The sequence below is a fragment of the Danio rerio genome, chromosome 1 (assembly GCF_052040795.2).
Source record: "Danio rerio strain M-AB ecotype USA chromosome 1, GRCz13ab, whole genome shotgun sequence".
Taxonomy (NCBI): Eukaryota; Metazoa; Chordata; class Actinopteri; order Cypriniformes; family Danionidae; genus Danio; species Danio rerio.
In genome coordinates, this window is record NC_141021.1 from 27,002,375 (window position 1) to 27,026,223 (window position 23,849).

The 23,849-nt window shown below is 35.1% G+C and overlaps 2 protein-coding genes across 3 annotated transcripts in view; one reads left to right on the plus strand and one right to left on the minus strand.

The window, feature by feature from the left end:
• dchs2 (dachsous cadherin-related 2) overlaps nt 1–3,862 on the minus strand; it is a 48,848-nt gene extending 44,986 nt beyond the window's left edge. The window contains exon 1 of the mRNA XM_087237185.1: nt 1,827–3,862. Coding sequence (XP_087093311.1) covers nt 1,827–3,566 — 1,740 coding nt within the window. The 5' untranslated portion in view covers nt 3,567–3,862. The remainder of the gene's footprint in view (nt 1–1,826) is intronic.
• A 2,013-nt stretch (nt 3,863–5,875) lies between these two features.
• plrg1 (pleiotropic regulator 1) lies at nt 5,876–21,530 on the plus strand. Of its 2 annotated transcripts, XR_015475444.1 has the most exons (16): nt 5,876–5,984; nt 6,173–6,279; nt 9,472–9,608; nt 9,732–9,785; nt 9,888–9,981; nt 10,989–11,079; nt 14,347–14,439; nt 14,650–14,742; nt 15,553–15,702; nt 15,777–17,658; nt 17,735–17,865; nt 18,241–19,029; nt 19,131–19,239; nt 19,740–19,879; nt 20,029–20,222; nt 20,959–21,173. XR_015475444.1 is itself a non-coding variant. In NM_213440.1 (15 exon segments), coding segments are annotated over 15 exon segments (1,536 nt in total). In that variant the 5' UTR covers nt 5,878–5,975; the 3' UTR covers nt 21,019–21,530.
• The last annotated feature ends 2,319 nt before the right edge of the window (nt 21,531–23,849 follow it).

Below are 23,849 nucleotides of genomic sequence, written 5' to 3' on the forward strand. Positions count from 1 at the left end.
GAAAGAAGGGTTGCACTAAATATTAGATAACTGTGCATCATGTTCATTAGAATAAAAACATATTAAAATCAAATAGAAATACAGGCAAAGGAAAAAAAGTGGCAGAGGTTTAGTAGCCTTTTGTTCTACCATGATATTCGTTGTTTACTAATTTTCCAACTCATTTACATTTTTAATAAATGTTAAAACATTAAAAACTTTTTAAACCACAACTATAAATATGATTTCATTTGTCATGCCGAATGCACTTGTGCCAGGCGAAAGCAGTGAGCAGTGTGTTGTGCTTATTTTGCAACACAGCCATCTTTGTTTCAATAAAAAGTCATAGTACTGTCTCTGTTTTGAGAGTGTGGCTGTGTGTGTTGTTGTGATTGTAAAAGAGTAATTCTTGTGACCTTGTGATTCCTACAATGCTTTATTTGTTGTACCAGGGTTTCATCCACTATAGTGTAAAAGTTCTAACATAAAGTAAAGACATACCTTACACCTGTAATACCGACATACAAATCACAACATAATTTTTTTGTTTTTCTTCTTTAACTTAATAGTAACTTAACAGTAATTATTGTTCACCCTAAAATGAAAATGTTTTACTTACCCCTCAAGTTTTATCAAACGTTATCACTGTATCTAATTTATTAATTTATTTTAATTAGTTTGTAATCTCAAATGTAAATAAATAAAAATTAAAAAAAATTAACTCATAAACTTCATGTATGCAAAACATGTTTAAAATCTCATATAAAATAAAACATCATTTTTACATGAAAAATATTATGTTTATTTTTTTGCTCTAAATATGTATGATGTTAGTTCCCTTGTGAAAATGTGGAAAACATACACTGTAAAAAATAAATTGTTGAGAAAACAGAAAAAAATAAGGCAACTTGATGCAGTAAGAACTTTGAGTTGTCTCAACAACTGTTTTTTAGTTTTTCTCAGTAACAATTTTTTGTTCAGCTAACATAATTTTGTTTCTTTATGCAATGTTGATTATTGTATTTTACTAATGAAGATATTCTTGTCACATCAACTGAAGCAACAGTAACTGCTATTGAGTTAATACATTTTTTTCTGTTTAGTGGATGATTTTTTTTCAAATTTGCAAAATAAGTAATTAGTTCTAGTTAGCATATCATAGCAGTTAGGAGTTTTTAATCATTTTACTTAAAAATGAACACAAACTTACTACTTTATCCATTCATTTTACTTTGGCTTAGTTTCTTTATTCATCAAGGGTCACCACAGCTGAATGAACTGCCAACTTGTTCAGCATATGTTTTACAGGGTATGCCCTTCCAGCTGCAACCCAGTACTGGCAAACACCCATTCACACTTAGACACCTGTATCTCATGTCTTTGAACTATGGCGGAAACCAGAGTACCCGGAGAAAACCCACGTGAACACAGGGATGCCAACTGACCCAGCCAGGTCTCGAACCAGCAACCTTCTTGCTGTGAGGTGACTGTGCTACCAACTGCGCCACTGTGTCACCACTCTTTTAAGCAACTGATAAACAAACTTAGTTTTCGATCGTCACGCAAGCACAAATTATTTAAATATCAACATTTCTGTTCAACACAAAAATGTTTGTCCAGAAAACTCAGTTAAACATGTAGACATAACATTTAGCGAATATTGTTGACATAACATATATTTTTATGTAATCAATTCGTATTCACAATTCTTAGTATTTATGACAGAAAAAGTACAGTGTGCTGAACAAATGGTGATTTTGTTTTTTAGAGTGTAGGACTTTACTGTTTTTCTATCACATTGTTTAAGTTATAACTTCATCAAAAGGAGAGTAATAATAAGTTTGTACCTGTAAGATGCATGTTCCAACAGCTGTGTGTTCTTTGACAGTTGCATTATAGAACTTTTGTGGGAAAATGGGTTTGTTGTCATTGACATCCTCCACATGGATGATCACAGTGGCTGTAGAAGACAGGGAAGGGGAACCACCATCACTCGCCACCACCAGAAACCTCAGCTCCCTCTCTCTCTCATGGTCAAGGGCAGCAGCTGTAGTAATGACACCTAATGTTGGATCTATGTTAAACGGACACTTTTGCTCTGACTGCACAATAGAGTAAATGATTTCCGAGTCCCCTCCTAGATCTTTGTCCGTTGCTTTGACTCGAAATACAGCTGTTCCAACTCGCACATCCTCGTCAATGCTTTCCTCATAGATGGTTTGATGAAAAACAGGTGGATTGTCATTCACATCTGTGACCTGAATCTGAAATGTTATCACACTGCTCAAAGGAGGGCATCCATAATCTGAGGCAGTCACGGTAAGTTCATACAAGTCCTTTATCTCTCTGTCCAGTGGGCCATCAACACAGAGAACATAAAGAAAATCATCCATAGATCTGAGGGAAAACATCCCATCTCCACCTTGGAGGAGCACATCGATCTTCTTGACATCTCCTAAATCTGGATCTGAGACGGCAATCCTGGCAACATAGTCTTCAAATCCTGCTCCTTCAGATACTTCAGGTGCTCCAGCCTCATTAAGAAACAGAACACTAATATTTGGAGGGTTGTCATTGACATTCAGGACTTTAATACTTACAAATGTGTTGGAGGATTCCGGTTGAATCCCAGAATCCCATGCTGTCACAATGAGTTCATAATATGACTCGTTTTCATAGTCCAAATGTTTATTGACACTAATGATACCTGAAGAACTGCCAATAATGAAAAACTCATTGGGGTCACTTTGACGGCGATTGATCCCATAGATGACCTGGCCATTGCTTCCAAGATCTGCGTCTGTCGCAAATATCTGGCAGACAGGTGTCATTAATGTGGCATTTTCCAATATGACAGCATGATACTCAGATTGGTTGAAAACAGGCTGGTTGTCATTTTCATCAAGTACAGTAATTTGTGCTTGCAACTGGCCTGTTTTTGGTGGAACACCACCATCAAAAGCCTCAATAGTGAAATTATAGAAGTCTGCTATTTCTCTATCTAATCTTGTTTGCAGAACAAGATCTAAATTGAACATGCCAACTCCATTACTGCGGATCTCCACTTTAAAAAGTTCTCTCATTTCTCCATCTGTTATTCTGTAGCCCTGGGTGCCATAATCCCCCTCATCCTTGTCCTGTGCTCCTTCCAACTCAAACCGGGTTCCCGGAGGGCTAAATTCAGACACGTTCAAATGGATTATTTTTACAGGGAATATTGGGAAATTATCATTTACATCCGTCACCTGAATAGATACTTTAATAACCTCTCCTGTTAATGTTGCGGCCGCGAACTCGTACTTATCTGTGCGCTCTCGATCCAACACCACTGCGGTAGAGATGATCCCGGTGTCTCCGTCGATCTCAAAGTCTCTAAACACCTCCGAATCTCTGCTCTCAGATATAAAAAATCCAGAACTCTGGGTTTTCGCCGGTAGCCCAGCTCTTATATCCCCGACAATAGTTTTCGCAGGTAAACCTTCCTCTACGGAGAGACTGAGATTGAACACCTGCGCGCAAACGTGCTCACATAATAATGCGAGTAAGAGACACTGGAAGAAAGTCCGTGTGTAAAACTCCATGTTCATGCGAAAACATTAGCAGTTAAAATGATTTACATTCATTATAGACTGAAGAGGAAACACGTCTTCGCAGTATCTTCTTCACTGTGAACTGAAGTTCACGCTGTTTTCAGGGACGAATGTTCCTCCATGTCTTTCCAGCGTTTACAGACATTCTTTCTTAGCTCTGTGTACATGTATTTTTTTTTTTTTATATAAATCCGTCTTCTGCCGGAGAAGTTAAAGCAGCACATCAGCAGAAGGTCAGAGGGTGTTTTGTGTCGAGCAGCATGAGCGATAATGATGAAACTCCCCCCTGGGTCACGTGACGCGCGGTCTTGGGGCAGGTGTAGAAAATTTCTGCCTTTCGGTTTACTTATAATAAAATTTAAACACGCTTTAAATGGGTGATTTTGAAATTAATAAAATATTAGGCTATTGTGACAACCGAAATGTTATTAAAATGTGATTATACAAATCTTGTCAAGCCTACAACGTGGCTTTTTCACAGCAATGACTTAAAATCAGCAGGCCTGAATAAGGAATAGTTCATCCAAAAATTAAAATGATGTCATTATTTACTTAAACTTGACTTACAAACCACAAAAGAATACTTGAAAGAGTATTAGAAAACATAGCCTTTATATGAATGGGTGGATGACAGGTTTCCAACATTCATGTTTAACATTCAGAATTTTCATTTTGAGTAAATTGGTTAAATAAGTAAATATGTCAACAAAATTTGTTTAGAATCTGTTGTTCTTCTTCATTTAATCCTACAACATGTCCTCACAGCAACATTACAATAGGCTAATGATGTTCATTTTATAGGCATCATATCATCACACATTTTCACACATTAGGCTATATCCATCACATAATTTTCTTTTAAAATCATACTTAAAAAAAAGAAACATTTCGACAGCTCATTATTTTTGTTTTATGTGTGCCCAAATGTATTCATTCATTCATTCATTCATTCATTCATTTTCTTCTTTCTTTCTTTTTTTTTTTTTTGGTACCTTTCTCAACAAAGAGTAGGCAACTTTGCTGTCAATGGAGGATAAGGGAGCTCTTAGATTCATACATATCTTAATTTGAGTTCTGAAGATGAACTATTATCTTGAGGGTTTGGAATGACATCAGGGTAAGTTATTAATAACAGAATTTTCATTTTTGAGTAAACCAATCCTTTAATGATATTATTGCAAATATGCCATGTTGATGGCAGCTATCAAGGTTTAGATAGCTATCATCTTAATATACATCAATTAAACAGTAATGAACATTTCTTTTTGTAGTTCAATAATGTATGGTATGGTAAGGACACACAATAAAAAACGACACAGAAAATATTATATTTACCTCATATTTTGATATCTTGTGAGTAAGGTATCAAGGCGGCCCAGTCAGTCAGTTTACATAGGACTACTAATTTTGTTTTCATACAAAGTAGTTTTTTTAGCTTTAATAAACTATCATAATAAAAGCTATTTTAATTCCGGTAAGGACCATGTAAATGTGTGGGATGGCCGCATTTAGTTACAATAAAAAATCATAAACAATATTAGCCTATATAATAATAATAAACTTGAAGAAAGAAATGTTAAATAAGCTGATGAAAATCAAATAATATAAATTTTTAGTAAAATGTTCTTATTTTTTAAAACAAATTGTGACCAGAGTTATGGAACATGAACAAAAATATGTTTGGAGGTATTTTCATAAGTTTAGGCTATATAAAATCACTTAAATATCATTATATATAAACAAACATTTTTTTCAAGGTCTGTAATATTTATAAAGCATCATATACCAAATTTTAACATATATCTAAAAATATGTAAATAAAAAAAACACTTTCTCTTGGCAAAAATTATTGTATATTTTATATACTAATATTTTATAGTGCCACCTTGTGGATTCTCACTAGTAGGTCTTTTACTACATCCTAAATTTTCAAAACTAGCAGATGAAATAAATTAAATTGGCTGCCTGACCTTTTTACATTATTTATTTATTTATTTATTTATTTATTTATTTATTTATTTATTTATTTATCTATCTATTTATTTATTTATTTATTTATTTATTGGTTTGTTTGTTTAGAACCCATAAGCAGTCATTAACTTTAGTGTTTAATGTGGTCTTCCCAAAGTTGTTGGCAGCCAAATACATCGATACTGTAAATGTTGTGTTTAGTGTAAATGGCCATAAGTTGACTTTTTGGTGATAAAAAAATAAAAATAAAATACGAAAAAAAAGACTTTTAATGGACTGTCGTGTCTTGCTGACGTAACACCCTACCGGAAAACGCTTTGTCGCGCCCGGAAGCTGTGCGTACGTTTGCACTACTGGTTCGGGTTGTGATTGTTCGGTGTGTTGGGAAGTTTCTTTATTTGCGTTAGTTCGTCGTGTTTTAAAGGACCCCCAAACATGACCGAGGTAAGGCTGTGCTGTTGTTGCATTAGCCGTTGTTCATTTGAAAATGATATCTGTTTAGTTTTTCTGTAATTGAACGCGGCGTAACGTTACTGTATTACCACACGTGTGGTCATTTGGATCTGCATATACGTCTTATAATATCCAATCAATTAATCGATGTTGATATTTTGTCTTTTTTATACACACAGGACGTGCAGAAGCACTCAGTCCACACGCTTGTGTTTCGCTCTTTGAAACGGACTCATGATATGTTTGTGGCGGATCATGCCAAACCTATAGCGCAGGACGAGCAGAGGTAAATAATCAAACTTTTTGCTCTCAGTATTGTATGGCATCGTTGATTAAAAATTAAAATCGATATAGACCTTTCACTCACCCTCAGATGGTTCCAAACCTTAATACGTTTCTATTTAATTGAGATATGTTGAAGAATCTTGGAAACCGGTTGCCATTGACATTCATAGTAGGGAAAATATTATAAGCGTCACATTGAGGTGAAGCTGGTTTTGTATTCGCTCATTCGGACTTTCTCCTTAATAATATAATTTTTGTTAAAGTAATCTTTGCAAATTTTAAATGGGAAAACCATATTAGCAGCCACGACTATCAAAATACAGTATTGTTCACAGTCAAATAAATGGTGCTAATGTTGTTTTGAAGTCATATTTATATGTGATTTCAGACTGAATGATCAAAGTACCTAGGTAAACAATATAGGGAGCATGTCACAAGTTATCACTGAAAGAATGTACGGATATAAAACCAACTTTTCCTCAATGGACATCATTGGCTACCGGCTTCCAAGATTCTTCAAAATGTCTTATTTTGTGTTCAGCTAAAAAAAAATCTGACAAGTTTGGATCAATTGGGAGGGTGAATCATTTTTAATTTTTGAGCAAACTGGCTTTTCAAGCAGAAAAGACATTTTGAATGGTGGTGGTTGGTGGTGAATGGTGATTTATAAACTCGTGTTACAGGGTTTGTTAAAGCCATGTTTTTTTACAATAACATTTTACAGCATTTGACAGGCTGTTCATCACCACTGTGAAGATCCTACTCAATGCTTGTTTTACAAGATTTCCTTATCTGCAAAACAAATTTCATTGGACTGTCCTGCTTTTAAAGGGGTGGTCCAGAGTGTATTTTTAAGCCTTGTTGTGTTTATAAGATGCAAAGCAATGTGTGCTCATGTTTAATTTGTAGAACATCTTACTTTGATTATATACAACTACTCAGCTAACATGAAAACAACTGTCATTTCCTAGTTTCTTCAAAAGCCTGTCCTCAAGAGGCTCTGATTGGTCAGCTAACATAATGTGCTGTGATTCACAGATCGGCTCCACGTCACCAGGAAATGCACCTCTAATAGCATGCACTGTGCCTTTGCTTGTGTAAATACTGTCAATCAGTTTAGCTGTTAGTCATATCAGTTTGAGCCTGAATCAGAAAGAAAAAGAAAAGGACACAGCTGAACCTCACGCCCGTTCTCTAAAATAAAACCTGACAAGTGTCTTTCACATATATCCGGAATAAGCATGTGTAAGTAATATGAAACTTTCACATATCTTTTGCGAGTTTGTTGTCTGAGATGTAGAACACAGGGAAATCGACCTCATAGACACTGCAGCGTGGTAAAGATTGTGGCTGTTTACAAGGGTTTGATGGACAAATATGAATTTGTAGCCAAATTGTTAGTAGTGCCCTACAGCATTTCCCATTGTTTACATTTTTGTTTGTGTCTTTGCTTCAGCATACCGTTAATGATAGAAACTGTGCATGTAGTAGATCAATTATAACAAATATAAATATCAGTTTTGTCTGTTATGGTTGCAACTTCTGCTTCTTTGGAGGAGTTTTAGCCGAATCCAACACTGAACTTGGAAACATTCTGGAAGCTGTCCTTTGTCAAATGCTAGAGCTTTATCATTTTTATCATTCTCTGGAACATAATTAAAATTAAGCTGGTTCGATTGAGTAGGCGCAGCCAATGTGACATCGTAGCGGAGTTTGCGGAGGTTTGGGTGCGTACAACATGATTTCGGGAATAGTTTTTTTTCTTTACACTCGAGCAAACAGTGTGTGCGGTGCCGCATTTGATTTGAGTTTAATATGAAACACTTTGAAGAGATTTTGTCTGGAACAGGTACGCCTGTACAGACATCTTTTGTAGAGATAACCATTTATAGGATTTTACAGTGATGTATATATTACAATTTTGAATTTAAAACAATTTAATAGTTACAAAACTAAAATGAAGGAACAAAATATTTCTTTGATAACTGGAAAGGAATATTTAAACCCATCGGTTTACAATATACTGATGGCTTGTTTGTCTAGGCTTTATCAAATCAAATCAGGCCTTTATTTGTCACATACACTTTCGTATTGTGAAATTTGACCATACACAAACATCACAATTTTCAGGGGAAGACAGGTCACAGGAGGTAGCATTTAGAAAGGCAAGATGCATCAGGAGGGTTAGGCAAAAAATACCCTCTAAACTTTGCTCTTGATTAGAGCAAATTGAGACGGAGAAAAACAGCCCATCTAGCACAAGAAAGCACACAGACAAGACACAACATTGACAACTGGGATGGGAACAGGGGATATGGATGTAGTGCGATGAGGGTGGGCAGCCATCTGGTCCTGCAGCCATGGAGGAGCTGGTCGCAGACCCGCCCACTCCTCTCATGGGTGAAAGCATACGAAAGCATTAAATATTTCGTAAAAATATTGAATGATATTAATGATATGACTTAGTTCCGGAGACGTTTTACTTCTCTGTTTATCCATCTTATTTTACGATCAGTTTCTTTTGACTGCCCCCTGTCATTTTAAGGAATATCACAACAGCGAACACGGCAAATATAAAAGCCTCGTCTGTTTCGCGAGGTGCGCGTGCAGTCAGCGGAGGTCTGCGTTGCCAGGCAAAAGTATATATTCTGCTTAACCCGGATGTAATTTTTGCAGTCTCCAATTTTTGTTCGCTATAAGCTTTGCTAGGCTTACTCTGTAAAAGTCAATGTTTCCCTTTGCATTGAACTTTGAGCGCATTACATCAGCTACATTACACATTAACTAAAGTTTAAAATATGATATTGTAGTGGATCACCCTTTTAATGTTTGTATAAACCTTTCTTATGCTGTAAACTCGCTTAGAATTATTCAGCAATGTTTTGCCACAAAATAAAAAAAAACTTGATAAATACTTGGTTCTGCTTTAGTTGAATGTACTATTTACACTATTAGCAAACCATCAGCTAAGACATTTAGCTCTCTAACTACTAATTAGCTGCTTTGTAATAGTAAGGTAGTAGTTGGGTTTAGGTATTTGAGTAGGATTAGGGATGTACAATAAGATCAAACTTTATGAGTGCTAAAACATTGTAATATCTCAATAATAGAAAGCTAATAAACCAGTAGTAAATGGTGTAAATTGTTACATTAATTGTTACTTTTGTTAATGTTATTTACGTTTTGTCTGTAGCTTCAAGGTGAAGATGGCAGCAAAGATGCGGGCCGAATACAAAGCTGTCTTACACATGCCTGTGCTGAAGGAGGGCCGAGAAAAGGGTTCTCTCCACACCTCTGACCCATATGGCCAATCGGCGTACCCTCTGCCTGGTATGCCTCATAAACCAATCCTGTTGGCTTTTTCTTTATATCAGTATTTTCATTTAGTTTGTTTTTTTAATAAACCTCTCAAAGATTTCATTAAGTATTAACTGTTTGACTTCATTTGTGCAGACACTACTCCAGAATATTTGGTGACAGGAACACACCCTTATCCATCTGCTCCAGGTTGAACCAGGATTTTTTTACTTATTTAGCCTAGATGCTAAACATTTCAACCAATTTATTTGAGGCCTAATAATTTTTTTTTTTTTATTATTACGCTTTCAGGAGTTGCCCTCACTGCAGACACACAAATGCTGAAGATGCCCAGTGAAATGGGTGTTCACTCCATGGCCCTTGCTCTTCCTCCGTCTCAAGCTAGGTACTGAATTGTATTTCCTTATGGGTTGTTGTAGTTATTATTAAATGTTTTTAGAAAAAAAAAAAATTATATATATATTTTTTGCCATAAAAAACATTTTAAAAAATTAAAAACCAGCACGACAACACTTATGCTTTTGTATTTAGGTTGCACAATTTGGCCTGAAATAATTATAATCATAGTTATTGTTATTATAAATAGTATAAATTTTTTTTTCAAACGAAAATTGTAAACAAAATAAGAAATGTTATTACTGTCGAATTTGATTTAAAGTAATTGTACAGATTTCTATAATACCAATGTATGACTGTTGTAATTTCACAATGAGAAATTAAAGCTTCTCTTTGGTTGACCTCAGAAAACCAAATCATAACAAAGCTTTTTTTTTTTTTTTTTGCGTGCATTTACATATGGTTACTTTGATTTCTAGACAGTAAGTCATGCCTGACTGTAAGTTAAGGAAAGAACCCCTTTTAAATGTTTAAAATTGAATTTAATAAATGTAATAATGTGAAATTGGTTACGAATTGGTTTATTATTAAAAAAAATGGATAGGTATAAACATTTATTTTATTTTCATTTCAAAATGTTGTTTTTCACCAGAATTATTTCACCCAAAAATTGCAATTGTTTTGAATTATCCTCATGTCATTCCAATTCCTTGAGGCTCTTCGAAACACAAATCAAGATATTTATATAGTATTTTAGATACATGAGAAGAACTTCTAAAAGACAGTAAGGGTCATGATGAGACATTTAAAGTCCAAAAAAAAGAAAATCAAGAATATTGTAAAATTATTTATTGTGACTTCAAAAACTGTTTTGTGTGCTAAAAAAAAAAGTTATTTTGACTTAGTTCACCTAAATAAATTTTTGGGGAATTAGTCCGTTGACCAGCAACATCATGGACCCTTTAGTGAACCTGTATTTGGTGCTGTTAACTTGTGATCAGATCATTAAGACACATTCAAGGGTAAATTAAATCTGAGGTATTGTTTGTTTTGTAGGCAGGAAGCCAGTCGAACTGCAGCCAGTGTGGCAGAAATCCACAGACATGCAGGAGGAGCAGAGAGATCTCATCCCCCACAACATGCACTGGTCAGCAACAGATTTTACTTTTGTGTGTTCAGGTTTAACATGTATTATTAATGTTATGTGCTATAGTAAATGTATTAGTTTAGTTAGGGTTTGTATTTAGATGTAATTGTGTTACAGCCTCCAGGCTTGAATAAAGTAACAAAACCAAATAAAGATCCAAACCAGAAAATCAATTTAATTAAAATATAATCAATTAATAATTAAAAAGTCACTATTGTGGGGGAATAAAATGACCTTCCATGCAGTGTGCAACACAGCTCTTAGTGAATGAAAATATCCAGCTGATTTTTAATAAAAGATTCGACTCGGGAGTCATTTAAATGATTTGTCGTTCATCTGGATCTTTTTCCTGTTCGTATCGATGTTGACAAAATATAACCTTTTGTTATGGATAATATGGGCTCTTTAATTGAAATGATTCATAAATGTAAAGAAAAGAAACTAAAATTTCAAAGCTGAAGAGGGAAGGATCAACTTCTGCAGTCCAATTTTCTGGGTCTTTATCTAAACGCACATCACAAGCAACACTGTTTATATATATATAACAACAATATATATATGTATATATAACAACAATAACTATGATTATAATATATATAATATAATAATATATTGTAAAAAATTAAATTTATACTTTTTATAATAACAATAATTATATATATATATATATATATATATATATATATATATATATATATATATATATATATATATATATATATACTTTTTTTTAAATTTACAATCAATTTAAAGTTATTTTAAATTAGTTTTTTGTAAACTAATTAATCATTTTTATTTTCTTTTTTTTACTTTAGTTTTTATAATTTCAATGCTAATTAACTAAGCGCAAAACTGGAATATCCCATATAAGACATACGAATAAAGCAGCGTTTCCATCCAAGTAGTCAAAGAGAACAAAGTTGTCTCTTCCTGATTAACTGGTGCCAAATATTAACAGTAAAAATGGAATTTGTTGCGGTAGGAGAAGCTGCATCAATTTTTTCCTTATTTAATAAATTACTTGCGCCTTAGAAGACAGTATGCCGATTCGCAGTGAATGTGCGGAGGCGTTTAAAGCCGTGAGACGCTGAGCACAGACGCTCTTGATAGTTCTTTAGGTCATTAATTGTATAATAACACTAATACTGAAACGTTTAAGGTGTTTTAGAATGACCAAAACAACATTTTATATGTTTTACAATGTGCTGAGCCTGCTGGTTTGTCCATTCACACACATTTTTATCATCACATGATCCCTTATAACAAAATCAAATGACCGTTTTTAATGTGCATCTTTTTTTTTATGAAATAAAAAGTTTATCCTCAGGTATGGGCACATGTTTTTTATGTGCATTTTCTAAATTTATTCACATCTTGGCGTTTCCACTAACCAAGTTAATTTTTTTTTCTCATTTTGAGTCTCTCACACGCAAGGGCGGACTGGCCATCTGGCAGACCGGGGACTCTTCCGGTGGGCCGACGTACTTTTTGGGCCAGGCTGATCATCGTCTTATGATCTGATCGTCCCATAAAAGGCTTAGCAGCCTATCATTTTTTTTTTCTGCCTTATTAATTGACGCTGCTGTGATCTGTGACTCTCTGAAGGTAGATGCTTTTTTTCCCGGACAGACAGACCGGGCCGGCCCATGTGACACTCTGCAGCCCATTGGCTCTTTTCGGTATTGACACTGGGCTGGCCCAATCACAAACTCCTATTTTGGACTCCTTGTGAGCGTGCGTCGTCTGTGTGTATTTGTCAAAATAGTCGAGAGTCAGAGAGAAGAAACGCAAGGGAGGCGCAGAGTAATCGCGGGAAATACACCGGCATTTCATTTAGCAATTCTGAAAAGTTCTCTGTTCATTCTAGTGCACGGCTAAAAGCGCAAATCACGTGACCACACATGCACACTCTGATGCACACATGATTCTTATGTCTTTTGAATCACTTGTTCTCTGTTAAATGTTTTGGCTGAGTGCAAAGATAAGCTAATATATTAATTTATGTAACCACATACACTGATTCTGCACATTGACTGATTGCTTACCTTTATCGTTTAAATTTAATGTACGTTATACTGTTATAATGGCCATTATTGGTTATTAAAACTGATATTCTGCAAAAGAGACAGGGTAAAGTTCATTCTTTTCAATGGAAATGAAAGGAGACAGTTATATTTAAGCCCTGTTTTGTTATAAATGCAGAGTGAAGATGACGCTCATATAAATATGCAGCTATACGAGGCTGTTTGGTGTCTGTTAATCATAATATCAAAATGAAACAAATTCGACTTATATTATGTTTTCATTGTTTAGATAGTGAAACAGCAAGCAGGATGAGGTGAATGAGGTTATAAAGTACACTGTTCCCTTTGAAGATTTACCCATGCATTAGCGGGCAGTTTTTGTTGTTTATTATTGAATATAGGCTGAGTGAATAGTGTATTGAATAAGCTAAATTGGCTGTAGTGTATGAGTGTGTGTGAATGAGTGTGTATGGGTGATTTCCAATATTGGGTTGGGGCTGGAAAGGCATCTGCTGCATAAAACATGCTGGAATAGTTGGCAGTTCATTCCACTGCGGCAACCCCTGATAAATAAGGGACTTATGCGAAGAAAAATAAATGGATGAATAGTGTATTTGTTAGAACTCAACAAATATCTTTATGGACAGTATACAGAAATTAAATTGAGATTAAAGTTTTTACTTATTTATTTCATATATATGGCTTTTGTGTTTTATAGAATATGAGTTGATAAAAATATTGGATGTGCATAGATAGATAGCATTTTGATTAAATTTAGTGGGCCGCTCTGGCCCAAAATGCCAGGGCCAATGTTTCTTAACTTGTCTGGACTTGCTTCATTAAGCAGTTGTTGATATTGGTACTGTTATTTGGATTTTATGTAAAGCATTATAGTCAGCCCTAGCTGTTTAGAAAGTTAAGAAATTAAATTGAGATTAAAGTTTTTACTTATTTATTTCATATATATGACTTTTGTGTTTTATAAAATATGAGTTGATAAAAATATTGGATGTGCATAGATAGATAGGATTTTGATTAAATTTAGTGGGCCACTCTGGCCCAAAATGCCAGGGCCAATTTTTTGCCCCAGTCCAGCCCTCCTCACACGTGTGCATCACACATCATCTACTGGAGCTATTATTCTAAATTAAATGGCTGAAAAGGTGTACTCTGGGGTAAAGTCGTGTAGACAGTTGCACAATTTTTAGGGTCGTTTAACCTGTTTTTCTACTTTCTTACTCAGTCTCTTATGGAAGGAGGCACAAGGACATTGGTACCAAGAAAGGCTCCCACCATGCCCAAACCTCAATGGCATCCACCTTGGAAACTGTACAGAGTGAGTAATCTCTCATCCTCCAGGTGTACTTTAGCATGTTGGTGACAGAAACTTTGTTGTAAATAATAAAAAATGTAATTCTTCTTAGTGTTATCTTACATGATTGGAACGTATCTGTGATGGCCTCCTGTTTAAAGATTTTCATAACAGGCCATTTAACAATAATTGTGTATCATTGAAAAATGATTGTTTTCTGGTTGTGTGTCTCAGGTCATCAGTGGTCATCTGGGCTGGGTCAGATCTATAGCAGTGGAGCCTGGAAACCAGTGGTTTGTGACTGGATCAGCAGACAGAACTATAAAGGTGATTTAAGACTTCAAATTTAGACTGTGAGGTTATTTAAAATCAATCTAAAATCATTTTGAAAAACATTCAAAGCTTGCTTTTATATTTGTAGTTTGGTTCCTTTGGTCAGGACCATGGGCAAAAATGTATACATTTTATGTTTGTGTATACAGTTCCTTTTTTCACACCACACTGGTTTTTTCTCAGACACACGCAGCCAAAAGCTCCATATGCTTTTAAATTACTCTGGTGGCATAAACAAACCTTAAGATTGAACACTATTTAAAATTTATTAGAGGCTCCACGCCTCCTCAAAACTGTAGGTTTGTCAGTTGATCTGGCTAAATTGCTAAACTGTCAAAATTTGTTTTCATGATCTTCCCATAATGCTCAGTACAACTGACTACAGCAGCTGGTTTAGTTTAAAAAATGGGCCGTACTTTCAGCATTGAGTTCACCACAAATTAACTGTTTGTTTGGGCAGATGCAAATGCTGTAACTGAAGTCAGTTCAATATAAATGTCATTGTTGAAGTGCTGCTTTTATTAACACTTGTAAGTCACTTTGGTTAAAAGCGTCTGCTAAATGAGTCTACTAGTGCACATGTGCAGTAACACTAATGGCGTGTATCGAGCGTTTTCTGTTTATTTATATGGAAGTTCAGGGTAAATGGTCATGCAGTGCATTATGGAATTTAAAGCAGCACGGAAAAACATTAAGAGCAGCTGACGTATAAAACATTTTAGAATGTTAAGTTAGTATTTATAAATATTATTGTTAATTATTGTTTTCATTTATTTTGAAATTTTTCTCTTTTTTTTGTGCCAGATTTGGGATCTTGCCAGTGGTAAGCTAAAGTTGTCTCTAACTGGGCACATCAGCACAGTGAGAGGGGTGGCCGTCAGCAACCGCAGCCCGTACCTCTTCTCTTGTGGCGAGGACAAACAGGTTAAATGCTGGGACCTCGAGTATAATAAGGTATGAGCTTTATATATATCACCACTGTCATACTCCATTTAGGTTTACAGACTAAAATTGTGTGTAATCTACAGGTTATACGGCATTATCATGGTCATCTGAGTGCAGTCTATGACCTTGACCTCCATCCAACCATTGATGTGCTGGTTACTTGTAGTCGAGATGCCACAGCTAGGGTAAGATGTCTTATAAGTCTTTTTTTTGTGTGTGTGTGTGAATAATTGTTTGCATTGTTTATATATATATTTGTTTTTTTTTCTCTCTCATTTTTTCCTTTTTGTTTCTTTTCTTTCTTTTTTTCCTCTTCTATTTCTTCATGCAATCATGTTGGCATCTTTTGGTGCTATATTGCAAGATATGGTTTGGTATGGTTCACTTTTGCGTGGGTTTCCACTGCATACTGTAACTGGTTGGGTTTGCACCGTCAGTAAGTTCTTGCTTCAACTGGAACACCCTAGTCCACTCTAGGGGCTAGCATGAATTACTATCTAGTTTGTAACCAATTAAGTTTTTTGGCTGCAGCACATGTTCTAAAGGCAGATCGTAGTTAGGCTAATTATAGTTAGTTTAAGATCTTGTAATATTAGTTTATTGAAAATCTTTACTTCGAGCCTGAAATGCAGGGGACTTTTTTCGGTGGTGGGTCCTCTTTTATGGAATGATTTCCCTACAACTCAGATTGGCCACCTTTTTACACATTTAAAAAAATGTAACTCACTCATTCTCTTTAGCTTTCAAAAAGTATTAATCTGCTGTTAATGTTTCTTAACTTGTCTGGACTTGCTTCATTAAGCAGTTGTTGATATTGGTACTGTTATTTGGATTTTATGTAAAGCATTTTAGTCAGCCCTAGCTGTTTAGAAAGTGCTCTATAAGTTGATTAACCTTAAACTTGGGCTGTTATCTGTCCATAAAGCAATGCTTATCTGCATTGAATGAAGTAATAACCAATCAGAAAGCCTTCATGTTCTCTTATGAAATAAGAAAATAGCCTAAAATGTGTGGAAAGTAAAAAAGTTCAACAGGTTTGGAAAAAATGAAATTAGTGAACGGAGAGCACATAATAACTATCCCTTCAAGTATTTCAGGGGTTGTTACAAATATATTGTAATCAATGTAATTGAAGCCCAGTAAAGAGTTAATAATAGGGTTTTCTAACAACTAAATTTTGATTTACTGAATTAAAAACTGTGTAAACAGACAATAGTTCCTCACAGAAGTAAAAGTATTACAGTCTAATAAAATGTTTAATGGACAGTAGGTTTTTTCATGATTTATATTTTTGTGAGTATTACCCTTATTAGAAATGTGAATGACCTGTCAGAATCATTTTTAATTACTTGATCAGAAGGATTATTGAAAGGAAGTTTTTTTTCCATCATTGGAGTCTATTTCAAGTAAATAGATATTTAAACATTGGTCTCATTTTGACTGGCATTTATTTTTGATTAAAGGTATAAAAGGGAAAGGTATAGAGCAGGGGTGTCAAACTCAATTCCTGGAGGGCCGAAGCCCTGCACAGTTTAGTTCCAATCCTGCTCCAACACACTTACCTGTAGGTTTCAAACAAGCCTGAAGGACTCAATTAGTTTGATCAGGTGTGTTTAATTAGGGTTAGAACTAAACTGTGCAGAGCTGCAGCCCTTTTGGAACAGAGTTTGACACCTGTGGTATAGAGCATTTGAATGTTTAAAAAAATTCTAGGGGTGTAACAATTCACCATGAGCTGGTTAAATATTAATAAAAATATAACAATAGAAATGTTGAATAAATCGCGATACTTGTTTTTAAGAGAGGGGGCGCTGTGTTTACAGAAGCAAACTCTCTTTACCTGCACATCAGCTGTGTGCAAGCATTGAGCGGCAGACTAAAATGGGAGGTGCACCAGACAAAACACTAACTGTGCAAATACTGCAAAATGACGATTACATACACTTAAGCCTGGTTTCTACTTCTGCGTCAAGTGATCGGCGTGACCCACGGCGCATGTTTTTGAAAGGTGCACGTCAGCACCGCCGACAGCCGCGGCGAGGGTCTTTGCGTCCACGCGTAGGCTGTGCCGTAGCATACACGTGCGCTTGACGCAAAAGTATAAAGCAGGGGTCTCAAACTCGCGGCCCGCAGGCCATTTGCGGCCCTCAGTGCAATATTTTGTGGTCCGCTGTGGGAGAGAGAGCGCTCCCCGCTCCGCTGGTTCTATCCGTACACAGCGGTCACTGGCATTCCCCGCCCGCCGTGTAAACAAAGGGGCGGGGATGCCGGTGACGTCACCACGCACCCCGCCCCTTTGTTAGACGCTGTGACGGGCGGGAAGTGTTAGGAGGGAACTCGCGCCGGCCAGAACCAAGGTAAGCTGTTCCCGCCCCTGCCTGCCACTAAGCTACCTATCTGCAGCCTGCCACCTACCTAGCTACAGCCTGCATCTTATATATATTATAGGTAGATACAGACTGGTACAGACTGATGTGACTGGAGTGGGGTGGGGGTGTTTTATTTATACATATATCTATACATATATACATATATAAGATTTGTGAGAAGAAGCGCTGTCAAGTCTCTGGCAGCAAGACGTAGGCAAAAGATGCCATGTTCAGAAGAACTGTTCATAATCTTCACTCAATGTTCTATTAATGTTCAGGACACTTCATGTTCAGAAGAGATAATTAAAACTGTTAATAATGACATTTGAGGACTTTTTTTTTGTGAAATCCCATATGCGGCCCAGCCTCACCCAGACTTTGCCTCCTGCGGCCCCCAGGTAAATTGAGTTTGAGATCCCTGGTATAAAGCCTTAAATCAGCCTTTACATTACAATGAATATGGTGCAGCACAGTGAACACTACTGTCACAGATGTCAATCTGCAAAAAACCACTGTCTACTGGCTCTGAAGAGTGCTGACGTTACAGAGATCACACGGTGCATCAGTGTTTTCATAGTGAAAGTGTGAAGATGTTTTGTAACTTTTGTAACTTTTGTTAAAACAATTGTGACTAAATTGTGAATTGTGAGATTCATATCATGAATCGTATCGAGTTATACTTTTCTTTACATCACAATGCTCCAAGGCACAATTTTGAGTCCATTAAGAAATTATTTTACAATGATATTCTAAAACTTTCAATACCATTAGCAGAGCATTTGTCTCTGCAGTAAAAACAAACTAATATGTTCTGCATATGAACCTGTTGTACAAAAATAGTAATGTATATTATTTGTGTGTTAGGTTTGGGACATCAGGACCAAGGCAAATGTCCACACTCTTTCTGGACACACAAACACAGTGGCTACAGTCAAATGTCAAAGCGCAGAGCCGCAGGTTGTTACAGGTGTGACTCTTTTCATGTTTTACTTTTTTTTTTAGATTGAAGCAACATGTTTATAGTAAAGGCCTCATGTTTGTGTTTTTTGCTTTATTTTTCCTTTTTAGGAAGTCACGACACCACCATTAGACTCTGGGATCTGGTCGCTGGCAAGACAAGAGCAACACTGACCAATCACAAGAAGTCTGTCAGAGCACTGGTGCTCCATCCCAGACAGTATGTTGTTTGTGACATGATTCTTCATACCTCAATTAATCATTCTCAGAGGATTTGGCAAATTCTTGGTCTTTTAATCTTGTTATCCAACATTTAATATTGCATTTATCTTTTTTTTGTATTTTGTTTGAAATATTATTGTATTTGTCCATAGTTTTATTACTTAATTTTTTATTGACTTAAGTCTTATAACGAATTGTAAATATTTCATAAACATTAACAGTCACTTACAGCAGAGCAAAACAGGTCTGTGCTCATGTTAAATTCAGTCATTCTATTGCTTGTGTGTAACACATTTAAAGCAAGCTCAAAAATGTAATGAATTTCATATAAAACTTTGAGTTTTACATTTTACTACATAACAGTATTTTTTTTTCTTCTATTCACTTGATTTGAGCTTTCATTTTGGTGTAATACTGACTAAAGACATCGACATTTCCTTACATTTTCATCATTCACTTCTAATTGAATCGAATTCAATCATATTCTTTTTTTAATAGGTACACCTTTGCCTCCGGCTCTCCAGACAACATTAAGCAGTGGAAATTTCCTGATGGGAACTTCATCCAAAACCTTTCAGGACACAACGCAATTATAAACACATTGGCTGTCAATTCTGATGGTGTTCTGGTGTCAGGAGGTGAACTATTCCTTCACACTTTCTTACAATCCCTATTCTGCTAAAAATAGAATTTTATTTTTTATATTTTTTGTTGTCTTTTCTGCTTTGTTTGAGCTGTAAAAATTTGCATGTTTTGTTTACTGTCTTTTTATCATTTTTCCCATCAGCTGATAACGGCACTATTCACATGTGGGATTGGAGAACTGGCTATAACTTCCAGAGGATTCATGCAGCGGTGCAGCCTGGTTCTCTGGACAGCGAGTCTGGCATTTTTTCATGCGTGTTTGATCAGTCTGAGAGTCGCCTCATTACAGCAGAGGCTGATAAAACTATAAAGGTCTACAAAGAGGATGACACAGCGGTAAGTTCTGACTTCACTGGTAATTCATTAGTTAACAATAATATTAACAAGAATTACAGTACAGTTTAATAATATGCAATGTAATATTTATAAGGTTCTCTGAACTCAAATTCTTGATTGAAGAGAATTGCTGCATAATTTTATATACAGTTGAAGTCAGAATTATTAGCCCCCCATTTTCTTCTTTTAAAAAATTTTCAAATGCTGTTTAACAGAGCAAGAAGATTTTCACAGTATGTCTGATAATATTTTTTCTTCTGGAGAAAGTCTTATTTGTTTTATTTCAACTAGATTAAAAGCAGTTTTTAATTTTTTAAAAACCATTTTAAGGTCAAAATGATTAGCCCCTTTTATTTTGTTTCGATAGTCTACAGAACAAGCCATCGTTATACAATAAGTTGTCTAATTACCCTAACCTGCATAGTTAACCTAATTAACATAGTTAAGCCTTTAAATGTCTCTTTAAGCTGTATAGAAGTGTCTTAAAAATATCTAGTAAAATATGATTTACTGTCATCATGGCAAAGATAAAATAGATCAGTTATTAGAAGTGAGTTTTTAAAACTTATTTTTAGAAATGTGTTGGAAAAAATGTCTCCTTTAAACAGAGATTGGGTGAAAAAATGAACAGGGGGGCTTATAATTTTGGGAGGCTAATAGTTCTGACTTCAACTGTATATTTTAAATATTCTTATTTGTAGAAATTTTTTTTTATTGATTTTTCTTTTTCTTTCAGACTGAAGAATCCCATCCAGTTAATTGGAAGCCTGAGATTCTGAAAAGAAAGCGATTTTAGTTTTGAGGTTTTTTTTACCCTTCCATTTTGTTGTTTTAGCAAGCTAGTTTCTATGGCTATGTCTGCTTTAAGGCATAATTGTAAACAGAACAAGATGACAGAATATCACATTTTGCACTGCATATTAAACAAAAACCTTTTTTGTCTACTCCTAACAGAATTTACTGGTCTTTGAGACCCAGCTGTTAATTTCTCATTCTGAAATGTAAACAATTCTGCAGAAAAATGCAATGATGGTGAATGTTCCTTTTTGGATATGTGCACTCTTGCTGCTCTGATCAGAAAGACAAACAAGAGTGTACATGTACATGGATACTTAATAACTATTTGCAAAAATGGTTTTACATGTTTTCTAAGTAGAAATTAATTGAACATCAGATCATAAATTCATCAGATCATAACATTTCTTTAAAGTTTGCTTCAAATTCAGAGAAGAACTGTTTATACTATGTTTTGTCTAAAACCTTTTCCTGATGTGACATTTTGTAAAATAAAAAAGGTTTAATCATGTTTAATTTATCTTCATCATTAAATGAAAGCCATAAATTCAAGAATGGAGTTCAAGAAAAAGGCTCATTTTCTGTGGTGTAGTTCATAATTGTATCTGCCCTGTAAAAATGTAAGTGGACATTTTTAAAACATTTGACCATAATGAGATTTTAAAGTTAATGCTGCAATTACGAAGGAATTCCCATACCAGAGATGTTTAAAACATTTTAAAATATTTTACGATAAAAAAAAATAAATGGATGCAAGTTTGTGTTCAATAAATACAAAGTTGATCAATTTTGATTGTCAAAAAAAAAATGATCTAAATCAAAACTATTTAAAAATGCATTTGCTTAACATATTTTCTATAATATATTTTCTACCATTGGAAGAAAATCGTATATGTCCAAATAATTAAAAGTAAAATTATTTTTTTCTAATGCAGTTCTTCACTTTGCCTGCAATTTAAAATCCCTTTCATTGGAATAGGCCAATATATTTATTTTAAAACAATTCTGGTCTTTGTCGCCCCCCTTTCCTCCCTGCATGTCTGTCGTTTTCTACCGAAGACACCTGATTCAGATCATCAGCTCATAAACAGAGAGATCCATCAACTGATCACTGTGTGTCAAAGAAGAGAGACGTACAAAATGTGCAGTGCAGGGTGACCTGAGAATTGGAATTGAGAACCACTGCCTTAAAGGGAGATATCACCCCAAAAATGATTTCATGTTCAAAATCTTCTGTTGAAACCAAAAGAATATATATAAAAAATGTGGTTTCTAAAACCCTTTGACTTCCATAGTATTTATTTTCTACTTTTGAAGTCAGTGTGCTAGCACTAGCATTGTTCAAAACACCTTTTTTTGTGCTCTGCAGGAAAAAAATAAAGGTTTATTAAAACCACATGAGGTAGAATAATTAATGACAGAATTTTCATTTTTGTCTGAATTATGCCTTTAGGACTTTAGCAACTTTGTGAACAGATTTTAAACTCCCAGCCTTTTTTTTTGTTTTTTTTTTTTTGTAATAAAATGTTTTGTGAATACTAGTACTGCATGACTCTGAACACTAAGCTGCAAGTTTTGTGCTCGGTGGTTAGAATTTACCAACAATGGTCAATAGTGGAACAGATCAGCACTGGTCTTGGGTGTTCAAGTCTCATTAATTCACAAGGACATGTCAAACTGAATATCTGTGAGATCAAAATGTCGATCCACGGCAGCTCCACATAACATCTTACCTAGCATGAAGGACATGATACCACCGGTCACCTTCAGGGGTCTTGTAGGGTCCATGTCTTTGTGGGTCAGCACTGCTTGGCAGCAGATGAAGAATCAACATCTGAAGCAGGATATACTGGCCCATCGTTCTGAATGTTGGTGACTTGTCAAATAATGGTTTTTAAAAAAATGTTACATTTTATCTGATGGCAAACTAGGGCTGGGCAATTAAGCGAAAAGCAATCAAAGCTGACATTCAGAACCTATATTCGATCAAATATTTCAGGGTCAATTTTTTCAAATACTTTCCTTACTTTTCCCAACTTCCCGAATGGAGTCATGTATCCCTGCTTTGTAAAGATTTATACTTGCGCGTTGAACGCTTGGGTATGGTCCGATGCAGCTTTAGTTAAAATACATGTTTTCATTTCAGTTGTTCAGCGTTGATGTTTAATAAATAATCATAGATAGTAGATAGTGTGTTTCCATCAATCATTTTGAAATCAATAATGCACTCTTCATTTCGAAATCTCTCAGTTGTATTATGTGAGCATATTTACTGTACAAAGCTTGTCTGTGAACTGAGGGCAAACAATAATTAATAATAATCTAGTTAAAATATTAATTTGAAATAGTTTAAATTTATTTTGATTTTTGATGTTAGGCTAAATCACCCAGCCCTATGGCAAATCATAAAATTGGTCAAGTGACTTTCCTATTATGCTTACCTTTAAGTTAAAAAGTGTCTACTTTTACGCGTCAGCAGTGCTGCTGATAGCGATAATGAACTTTGTCTCCAAATGCTGAAAATAATCATGCAAACAGTATTACAAAATACTGATGGTTGGTAATGATAGGTCACCTTTCTAAGTTTGATTTATAAAAACAGGCTTAATGTGCAGGCACATATCCCCTAGCAATGAAACAAACCCCTTAACCTTAAGGACTAACCCTAATATAATTGTTTTCTAAGCAAATATTTATGACTTTATGTGAGGGTTTCCTTAGTTCCTTAGTATTCCTTTATAGCCATAAGCTATCTTTTTCAATGTCACATGACACAAGTGCCTCATTTTATAGTGTTTGGACTTAACCAGGATTAAGATATAATTACATTTA